Consider the following 11,452-nt stretch of genomic DNA (forward strand, 5'->3'; position numbering starts at 1 on the left):
GTCTAAGAGTAACGGCCACGTGGTTTGAGAACGGCCACGAACTATAGAGAGTGAAGAGTGTAAACTCTGTGCAAGAGAGGGCGCCACAGGAGGGCAACCGTAGGCAGAAGGATAAAGAGCTGACTAGAGGGGCAAACTCGCATGGGATCCGGTACAGCGAGCTGATTGGCCAATCGGGAAAGAGCAGCCAATCGCAACAAAGGAGCGAGTTTAGTATAGCAAAAGACTGGATATAAGAATATTAGTAGGATTAGCTATAATATTAATAGAATTAGACCTAGGTTAAGCAACATTAATAATAGGAGGATAATTAGTAACATTTTAGCGTAATTGTAGATAATTTAGAATAGATTAAATTTGTTAAGAAGTGTACAGCGACAATAAAATTATTAATATTAAGTAGTAGTATAGTGCAAGTGTTTAGGTTTTAGTTTTAGCTAGATAGTAATACTGGTTTTAGTGATATTATCAGTAAAATAGGATAGGGGTAGGATTAAGATTTAGGACTTAGGAATAATCGATCAGGTTAAGAAATAAAAGAAAGAGGAAAGAAATAATTACAAAATATGATTCGGCACAGCCCGAAAAAACAAAGCGATAAGGGAGGGGGGGATAGAAACAAGGGAGGGGGGGAAATGGAGGTATTCTTAACTCCGGACGCCCCCAGAAAAATGGAGAAAATGGGGAAAAACGTAAAAAGCGGACCGTTCGTGCACTTAGGGGAGAAATTGGCGGAAAAAAGGGACAGGACTAGCGGAAACGAAACAGATACGGACTCGATAGACTCGAGATCGTGTGAAGGACTAAGAATAACAAAAAGTAAAAGGAAAAAGGTGGTAGAAAAACCGGAAATAGTAAGCATGGAACCGATAGTTCATATAAGCGATTCGGGTGCGGAGGAGGAAACATACAGAAAAGGAGAGGAGGGAGATGTGTTCGAGGAGATCAAGGAACTGGAACACCTCCTGAGGAAAACTAGGAACTCCACGAGAGAGGTAAGGGGATACACGATAGAAAATAGTGAACTTTTCAGGGCAAACATTGTGAAACATGCTGCACAAGCGGATAGACAACTAGAGGCAGCTTTGACGAGAGTCATAAGTATTGGATTAAGGGTGGAAAATCAAAAGCTAAAAAAGGCACTACAGATAAGGGAGCAGGGGACGCAAAGTTCCCCTTGTCTCGAGAATAGGGGAAAGATGGGGGAAGGAAATATAGACAGAAAGCATAGGGAATATAGGCAACAAAGGAAGAGCAGAACGAAACAGTGGGAAACAGACGGGAGGGAGGATGAAACAGAAGGAGAAGAGGGACAAAGGGGGGTAGATAGGACAGAGACGGAAAAAGAGGGGACGAGAATGGAAGGAAATAAGGAAGTTAATGAAAAAGGGGAGAGCAACTGGGTGGTGGTGAACAGAAACAAGAATAGAGGGGGAAAATCAGTTAGGAGCAGCAAGGGAAATGAGGAAGAGGGGGTAGAGAAAGCGAGAAGAGAAAAAGAGGAGAAGGGGGAGAAAAGGAAGCCTCCGGTAGGACCAAAAAATGAGGCAGTAATAGTCAAAGCGACGGAAAATAGGACATTTGCAGACCTATTCAAACAAATAAAGGATAAGGCGGGAAACAAGATAGAGGGGATACAAACTGTGAGGAAATCAAGGGGAGGGGACCTTATAATAGAGATGGAGAAGGGACGCGAGGGGGTAAATCTGGAGAAAGCGGTAAAGGAGGTCCTAGGGGAAGAACACAAAATTAAAAGAGTGGCACCAAAAATTTTTTACGAGGTAAGGGACATTGACCCGACATTGGAACGGGAAGAGGTAAGGAACGAAATTGCCAAGGCGCTACAAATTGAAAATAGCGAAATAGAGGTAAAAACAGTCCGTTTTGGATACGGAGGAACGAAAACTGCGATAATAACAGTTCCAACGGGGATGTTAGAGAAAATAGGCGAAGAAAATAAAGTGAGGGTAGGGTACACGGCATGTAAAATGAGGAGAACGCAGAACCTCGTGAGATGCTTTAAATGCCACGACTTCGGGCATCTATCATATAACTGCAAGTTGGAAATACAGGGGAAAGAACTCTGCAGAAGATGTGGCAAAGTAGGACACCAAATCAACGGATGTGAGGCGATGAAAAGCTGCATCCTTTGCATTAGAGCTGGCATTCCTGCGGTAAAGGCGGAACATGTGGCGGGAGCAGTGGGATGCCCGCAATATAAAAAATATGTGTTGGGGCTGGCAGAGGGTAAAAACTAATAAATATGGATATTTTACAGATAAATTTAAATCATTGCCGACTTGCGCATTACTTGCTAATGCAAACAGCAATTGACCTAAATGCGAATATAGTATTAATAGCGGAGCCACTTTTTAATCCGGGAAACTGGATCTATTCAAAAAAGGGGACCGCCGCTATATGGACCTGCGACTTGAAGGGAAAGAAAAGACTAGAGGACGGAGACGTGATAGATGAAGATTTCGTAGCAATAAAAATTAATAAAGAAACTTATATAAGTATATATTTATCTCCAAACATGTCAACTGACGAATATGCTTACAGGCTTAGTATATTATCAGAATTCATCAGCAAGGAAAGAAGAAAGGGGAGGAGCATCTGCGTTGGAGGAGATTTCAACGCAAAATCACCGAGTTGGGGGTCCAAGGAGCAAAATGACAAAGGGAGTATCCTGCTGGACAGATTTCTCGAGTGGGGCCTGACACCGATCAAACCGGAGGGGGGTCATACTTACGAAAAGGGACAAGTAAAGTCAAATCTTGACTTCATTGCAGTGACGAGGGACCTGACAAGGGACAGGGAAACCGTAACAAATATAATAGACGTGGAGTCAGCCTCCGATCACAAATATTTATTGACAAAAATAAGGATGGTAAGTAAAGAGGTAGTTGAAGATATTAATGCATGTGTTTTCAGATGGAGGGTGACGAAAGCCGGCTTAGAAAAAAGCATAGAAATAGCAGACGAAATTTGGAGAGAGAAAAGACTGATAACTCAAGAAAAGTATCGAGAAGAGGAAGAAAAAAAATTCCTAGGTGCGCTCCCCGAAATATGTGAGAGAGCTTTCGAAAAAATAAAAACGGGAGAAGGAAAAAAGAAAAAGGCAAATATATGGTGGAACGATGAAATAAGAGAACAAAGGAGCAAAACAAACAATCTAAGAAGAAAAGTGCAAAGATACAGGAAAAAAGGAAAACGGGACATGGAGGAAATAATAAATTTCTTATATAAGAAAAGTAAAAGAGTACTTCAAAGACTCATAGCGAAGGAAAAAGAGAGAAAATGGAAGGAACTATGCGAGACAATAAATAAAGACCCATGGGGAAAACCCTACAAAACGGTGATTAGGCAAGTCAAACCCGACACACCCCCGGCAAATATATCAACGGAAATGGCTAAGGAAGTATTAAAGGAACTGTTCCCCTCAGACGGGGGAAAGGAGGCGGCAAACGAAAGAGAAGAAAATACGAGGAATAGAGAAGGGGAAAGGGGCGAAATGAGAGAGATGAACCAAGAGGTAAGGGAAGAGAGAGAGAGAGAAAGAGAAGAAATACCCAGGATAACGATGGAAGAAATTCTTAGAGCAGCTAAGAATCTAAAACCAAATAAGGCGGCGGGATTGGACGGGATGATTCCGGAGATAATAAAAAAATTAGCGGAGAGGAGACCGGATAGATTCCAGGCTCTGTTCAATGGAATTTTCGAAAGGGGGAGAATACCGGGAGAATGGAAGAAGGCCAGGACGATCCTCCTCAGAAAGCCGGGGAAAAATCCGGAGGAACCCTCGGCGTACCGACCAATATGTGTAATAGACGCGATAGCGAAAATGATGGAATACATCACAAGAGATAGATTGGAGAAGGAAATGGGGAGGGAATCGTTTGACAAAAACCAATACGGATTTGTGAAAGGAAGGTCAACGGTCCACGCCATGACCAAGGTAGCAGAAGACGCATGGACAGCAACCAATAAACAGAGATTCGGGGTTATGATAGCTCTGGACGTCAGGAATGCTTTTAACACCCTAAGATGGGATACGATAATAGAGCAAATGAAAATGAGAGGTTTTAGTGACTATCTGACGAGGCTAATGCAGGATTATTTTAACGAAAGGACAATATGCTACAAAAATTCGGACGAAACAATTTGGAGAGAAATGAAAATGGGGGTTCCACAGGGGTCGGTATTGGGACCGTTTATGTGGAACTTGGTGTATGACGATCTCCTGAAAAGAGAAAACCCGGAAATGACCAGCAAATATGCTTTTGCGGATGACATAATTATTACGATACAAGCATCAACGATTAATGGATTAAGGAAGAGGATTGAGAGAGTCGTAGAAGATACGAGGAAATGGATGAAGACAAAAGGACTATCCCTTGCGGAACAAAAAACGGAGATTATGCTGATGAATCAAAAAAAAATAGAGGGGGGGCTAGAAATCCGAATAGGTGGGACGAAAATAAAGCCGAGTCCGTTTTTAAAATATTTAGGAGTAACTTTTGACGAAAAGAAGAACTTTAAGAAACACATAGAGGACGCCACAAATAAGGCCATAAAGACGATGACTGTATTAAGCAGTCTAATGACAAATGGTAAAAGGACTAGCCAGGCTGTTAGAAGGCTATTCTATATGACGCTCGAAGCGATAGTTTTATATGGAGCCCCAGTATGGGCGGAAGGGGCCTTAGCAAACCGCAATAAAAACACATTAAGGAAAACTCAAAAATTGGGCCTGGGAAGGGTGGTGTCGGCATATAGGACTGTACCACAGGAAACGCTGTGTGTACTAGCAGGCATAACACCCTGGCATTTAAAAATCCAGGAAAGGAAACAGCTATTCCAGATTGAAAACCAAATATTAAAAGAGGAGAACATAGACAATATAAAAACCCTATGCAGAGAGGGGAGAAACCTAGGGACCATACACGAGATTCTGGAGGGCCTAAGATTGGAATTAGAGGAGGAAGAGGGTGAGGAAAGCCTTAAAAAATCCGTAAAAATTTGGATAAGGAGGAGGATGAAGGACATAACCGACATCTTATGGCAGAGGGAGTGGGAAAGGGAGGTGGTGGGCAGGTGGACGTACCGCCTAATCCCTAATATAGTTAAATGGAGAAAAAGGAAATACGGGCAATTGAGTTTTTACGTAACACAAGTACTAACCGGACATGGGGTTTTTAACACTTATAGGGAAAGAATAGGGAAATCGGAAACAGGGGAGTGCTGGTACCACCAGAATTGTCCGGATACCCCGGAGCATACTATAATAGATTGCGAGGAGTGGGAAGAAGAAAGGAGAGAGATGCTTGAAAGTATAAAAATAAGGAGAGATAGACTGACGATCGAAAAACTGATGGAAGAGAGCGTTAAAAAAGGAGAGAACTGGATAGCTTTTGAAGGATTTTGCAGAAGGGTAATGAAAAGGAAGGAGGAGGAAGAGAGAAGGAGGGAGAAGATGGCGGGAGAAACTCCCACTTTAAGAGATATCCAGGCGGACCTAGAGTCAGGAGATACGGAAAGAAGAAGGGATCTATAAATAACTATAAATATAAAATAAGTAATGAGATGTAAATAAAGGAGAACAACGTAAAGAAGGAGGAATGATAGTTGTTTCTGTTTTCAGCTTCCCCGGAAAAGTCGGGTGCAGGGGAAGGGAGGGGGAGAGAGGGGGAGATGATGAGAGGGGAGCCCAGGGAAGAAGCCAGCAAGAAGGGACCAGAAACATCGAAGCTGCGGCACCCGGAAGCCTGTGTAAAAGCTGGAAAGCAGGTCCAGGCCGAGGAGGTCGCAGCAAGTATGGAGAAGGAAACTCCGAGCGGCAGAGGACAGTGCTCCCGGTATTATCTCTCCCCCAATCTCACCCTCCTTCCTCCCAGTCGGAGGACCACCCGACGTATCCAGAGGGGGGCTGAGGCAGAAGCCAAAATAGGAACGAAAGGAGGGAAGAAGAGAGATAGTAGTAGAGAAGAGGGAAAAGAACCCCTGGAGGGAGGTACAGGAGAGGGGGTAAAATAAGAACAGGAAGGGAAAGCTTCAAGTAAGATAGAGATAATAAGAAAATAGGAAAGAAAATCAAAGGAAGGAAAAAACCCTCAATAAGAAAATAGGGAATCAGAATAAAATGAGATAATTGCTAACTGAATACACAGGAGAAAAGAGAATCTGTAGAAGTAATAAGAAACTCTATCTTAGCTGAAGTGTTCCCGAGAAAGGATAGGAAGGATATTAGGGAATAAAGAAGAGAGGACGAACACAAGGAAGGAACTCCCAAGAAAAACAGAGACACAGGGAATAGGTACCAAGATAGAAAATAGAGGGGAAAAGATAAAAGAAGAAATAAAATAGAAAGGATGAAAATAAAAGGGGTTTAGAATAATATTAACGTCAAAAAAAAAAAAAAAAAAAAAAAGGGGAAATAAGAAAAAGATAACTAGGAAAAGGAACTCTGTTTTTCAGGAAGACCCGCCTAGTATAAGACAAATGAGAGAATACAAATGAGAAAGGAGAGAAACGGAAAACTAATGTAGGGAAATCGCGTAGCGAAGACGGATAGAGAATAGAGAAGAGAGAAAGGGATAATGAGAGAAAATAAGAAGAAGAAATATTAATATAGTAATAAGGGTAAAACGGTGAACAGGAAGAGAAGGAGAAGGGAAGGAAAGGACGGGAGATCAGGGAAAGGGAAAAGAGGGAAGGGAGGTAAGATACAAGGGAACACAGATGCAAAGGCAAATAACGAAGGCCTAAAGGGTCTACTTATGGTAGAGATTACCAGAGATGAGGACGGGGGTGTGAGGGAGAGGCGATGAGAAACCAAAAACTGGGTAGGGGAACAGAGGTTCACCCCCCAGGGTGAAACAGAACCCTCCCACACCCTCCCTCTGCGCAATAAGGACCCTACAGGGTGAAAGGACTAAGATAAGGTGTAAGGGACTCAAGAGATACGAGTCGAAAGGGAGATAATAGGAGATCTTACCAGAGGGACAAAAAGGGGGGGTGGGAGGAAGAGGGGAGGTAAGCCCACTCCTTACCTTCGCCCCTCCGCTCTATTTTCTATTTTTTAGTTATTTTCTATCTATTTTTATTTTTTATCTAAATGTATTTTTAGTTTCTTTTTATCATTTCCTTATATATGTTTTTTCTTTTGCTTTCTTCTTTTTCTCTTCTCTTTTTCTTTTTCCAATTTCTTCTTTTTCTTTTTTCAAATTTCTTTTTAGTTCGTTCTTATCTTTGCTTTGGTTTCTTTTTTCTTTTTTCCTTTTTCTTTTGTCTCCTTCTGGCTTAGGAAGACAAAGAAAAGTAGTTAGGATAGATAGGATAAGTTAGGATAAGGTAGGATAAGGTAGGATAAGATGTAAATATGTAAATTGATAATACGTACAGAGTAGTTAAAAACGCCGTTTATGAAGGCGGCAACCAGAAGAATGAAAACAAATAAAGGGTCAATAGTGTGCAAACAATCTGTATGAGACTTGTATGAGCGGGTGATTCAGAGGAAGGAATGAAACTAAAGCGGCGGATGAGCGCAAAAAAAAAAAAAAAAAAAAAAATATAGGGAAGCGTGTTGTATGAGTGTGGAAGGTAGATGAATGAATGAAATTACAAGGTTGGATGAGTGCAAACAAGTTGTAAGCGATCTGTATGAGAGTGTGATGCAGAGAAAGGAATGAATGAAATTAAAGTGCTGGATGAGCGAAACAATATGTAAGCGTGTTGTATGAGTGTGGAAGGTAGATTAAGGAATGAAATTACAATGCTGGATGAGTGCAAACAATTTGTAAGCGATCTGTATGGGAGTGTGATGCAGAGAAAGGAATGAATGAAATTAAAGTGCTGGATGAGCGAAACAATAGGTAAGCGTGTTGTATGAGCGTGGAAGGTAGACGAATCAATGAAATTACAATGTTGGATGAGTGCAAACAATCTGTAAGCGTGCTGTATGAGGGTGCGATGCAGAGAAAGGAATGAAATTAAAGTGTTGGATGAGTGTGAAAAATTAGTAAGAGTGATGTATGAGGGTGGAAGGCAGATGAATGAATGAAGGAACGAAATTAAAATGGTAGATGCGTGCGAACAATTTGTGAGAGTTTGAGTGAGTGAGGAGCGCAGTGGAATGAATGGAATAAAAGTAAGAATGTAACGGTAAAGATAATAAAAACGAAGAATAACCTACTAAGAGAGCGGCAAGAGAGAAGAGTGTAAGAGAGAAAGAGATGCATGTGTTAAGGGCGGAGAAACAAACAATATGTCAATGTAAGAAGTGTATTGCGAAAGGATATGTAATTGTAATGGTAATTGTAATGATTGTACAAGAAATTGATAAATAAAGAGGAAATTTTAATACAAAAAAAAGGATAGGATAGAGGATAGGACAGGATTGACGATAGGATAGGATAGAGGATAGGATAGGATAGAGGATAGGATAGGATAGAGGATTGGATAGGATAGAGGAGAGGATAGGATAGAGGATAGAGGATAGGATAGGATGCAGGAAAGGATAGGATTGAGGATAGGATTGGATAGAGGATAGGACAGGGGATTGGATTGGATAGGATAGAGGATAGGCTAGGATAGAGGATAGGATAGAGGATAGGATAGGATAGACGATAGGACAGGATTGACGATAGGATAGGATAGAGGATAGGATAGGATACAGGATAGGATAGGATAGAGGATTGGATAGGATAGAAGATAGGATATGATAGTGGATAGGATAGGATAGGATAGGATAGGATAGAGGATAGGATAGGGGATTTGATAGGATAGAGGATAGGATACACGATAGGATAGGATAGAGGATAGGATAGGGGATTGGATTCGATAGGATAGAGGGTAGGCTAGGATAGAGGATAGGATAGAGGATAGGATAGGATAGAGGATAGGATAGGGGATTGGATTGGATAGGATAGAGGATAGGCTAGGATAGAGGATAGGATAGAGGATAGGATAGGATAGAGGATAGGACAGGATTGACGATAGGATAGGATAGAGGATAGGATAGGATAGAAGATAGGATATGATAGTGGATAGGATAGGATAGGATAGGATAGGATAGGATAGAGGATAGGATAGGGGATTTGATAGGATAGAGGATAGGATACACGATAGGATAGGATAGAGGATAGGATAGTACAGAGGATTGGATAGGATAGAGGATAGAGGATAGGATAGGATACAGGAAAGGATAGGATTGAGGATAGGATTGGATAGAGGATAGGATAGGGGATTGGATTGGATAGGATAGAGGGTAGGCTAGGATAGAGGATAGGATAGAGGATTGGCTAGGATAGAGGACAGGATAGGATAGATGACAGGATAGGATAGAGGATTGGATAGGATACAGGAAAGGATAGGATTGAGGATACATGATAGGATAGGATAGAGGATTGGATAGGATAGAGGATAGGATAGGATAGAGGATAGGATAGGGGATTTGATAGGATAGAGGATAGGATAGGATAGGATAGAGGATAGGATAGGATAGAGGATAGGATAGGATAGAGGATTGGATAGGATAGACGATAGGATAGGATAGAGGATAGGATAGGATAGAAGATAGGATATGATACTGGATAGGATAGGATAGGATAGGATAGGATAGAGGATAGGATAGGGGATTTGATAGGATAGAGGATAGGATACACGATAGGATAGGATAGAGGATAGGATAGTACAGAGGATTGGATAGGATAGAGGATAGAGGATAGGATAGGATACAGGAAAGGATAGGATTGAGGATAGGATTGGATAGAGGATAGGATAGGGGATTGGATTGGATAGGATAGAGGGTAGGCTAGGATAGAGGATAGGATAGAGGATTGGCTAGGATAGAGGACAGGATAGGATAGATGACAGGATAGGATAGAGGATTGGATAGGATACAGGAAAGGATAGGATTGAGGATACATGATAGGATAGGATAGAGGATTGGATAGGATAGAGGATAGGATAGGATAGAGGATAGGATAGGATAGACGATAGGATAGGATAGAGGATAGGATAGGATAGAGGAAAGGATAGGATAGAGGATAGGATAGGATAGAGGATAGGATAGGATAGAAGATAGGATAGGGGATTTGATAGGATAGAGGATAGGATACACGATAGGATAGGATAGAGGATAGGATAGTACAGAGGATTGGATAGGATAGAGGATAGAGGATAGGATAGGATACAGGAAAGGATAGGATTGAGGATAGGATTGGATAGCGGATAGGATAGGGGATTGGATTGGATAGGATAGAGGGTAGGCTAGGATAGAGGATAGGATAGAGGATAGGATAGGATAGAGGATAGGACAGGATTGACGATAGGATAGGATAGAGGATAGGATAGGATAGAGGATAGGATAGGATAGAGGATTGGATAGGATAGAGGAGAGGATAGGATAGAGGATAGAGGATAGGATAGGATACAGGAAAGGATAGGATTGAGGATAGGATTGGATAGAGGATAGGACAGGGGATTGGATTGGATAGGATAGAGGATAGGCTAGGATAGAGGATAGGATAGAGGATAGGATAGGATAGACGATAGGACAGGATTGACGATATGATAGGATAGAGGATAGGATAGGATAGAGGATAGGATAGGATAGAGGATTGGATAGGATAGAGGAGAGGATAGGATAGAGGATTTGATAGGATAGAGGATAGGATATGATAGAGAATAGGATTGGATAGAGGATAGGATAGACGATAGGATAGGATAGTGGATGGGATAGGGGATTTGATAGGATAGAGGATAGGATAGGATAGAAGATAGGATAGGATAGAGGATTGGATAGGATAGAGGATAGGATAGGGGATTTGATAGGATAGAGGATAGGATACACGATAGGATAGGATAGAGGATAGGATAGGACAGAGGATAGAATAGGATAGAGGATAGGATAGGATAGAGGATAGGATAGGACAGAGGATAGGATAGGGGATTTGATAGGATAGAGGATAGGATAGTACAGAGGAGTGGATAGGATAGAGGATAGAGGATAGGATAGGATACAGGAAAGGATAGGATTGAGGATAGGATTGGATAGAGGATAGGATAGGGGATTGGATTCGATAGGATAGAGGGTAGGCTAGGATAGAGGATAGGATAGAGGATAGGATAGGATAGAGGATAGGATAGGGGATTGGATTGGATAGGATAGAGGATAGGCTAGGATAGAGGATAGGATAGAGGATAGGATAGGATAGAGGATAGGAAAGGATTGACGATAGGATAGGATAGAGGATAGGATAGGATAGAGGATAGGATAGGATAGAGGATTGGATAGGATAGAGGAGAGGTTAGGATAGAGGATAGGACAGGATTGACGATAGGATAGGATAGAGGATAGGATAGGATAGAGGATAGGATAGGATAGGATAGGATAGGATAGAGGATAGGATAGGGGATTTGATAGGATAGAGGATAGGATAGGATAGGA

The 11,452-nt window shown here is 41.6% G+C and overlaps 1 protein-coding gene across 1 annotated transcript; it reads left to right on the top strand.

Moving 5' to 3' along the window:
- The first annotated feature begins 635 nt into the window (after positions 1-635).
- Positions 636-5,557, top strand: LOC143363964 (uncharacterized). The gene is made up of 6 exons (XM_076804492.1): positions 636-1,475; positions 1,608-2,174; positions 2,279-2,847; positions 2,935-3,187; positions 3,251-5,301; positions 5,347-5,557. The coding sequence occupies exons 1-6, from the start codon at positions 636-638 to the stop codon at positions 5,555-5,557; spliced, it is 4,491 nt and encodes a 1,496-aa protein (XP_076660607.1).
- The last annotated feature ends 5,895 nt before the right edge of the window (positions 5,558-11,452 follow it).

Source organism: Halictus rubicundus, unplaced genomic scaffold, assembly GCF_050948215.1.
Source record: "Halictus rubicundus isolate RS-2024b unplaced genomic scaffold, iyHalRubi1_principal scaffold0194, whole genome shotgun sequence".
In the NCBI taxonomy this organism is placed as follows: domain Eukaryota; kingdom Metazoa; phylum Arthropoda; class Insecta; order Hymenoptera; family Halictidae; genus Halictus; species Halictus rubicundus.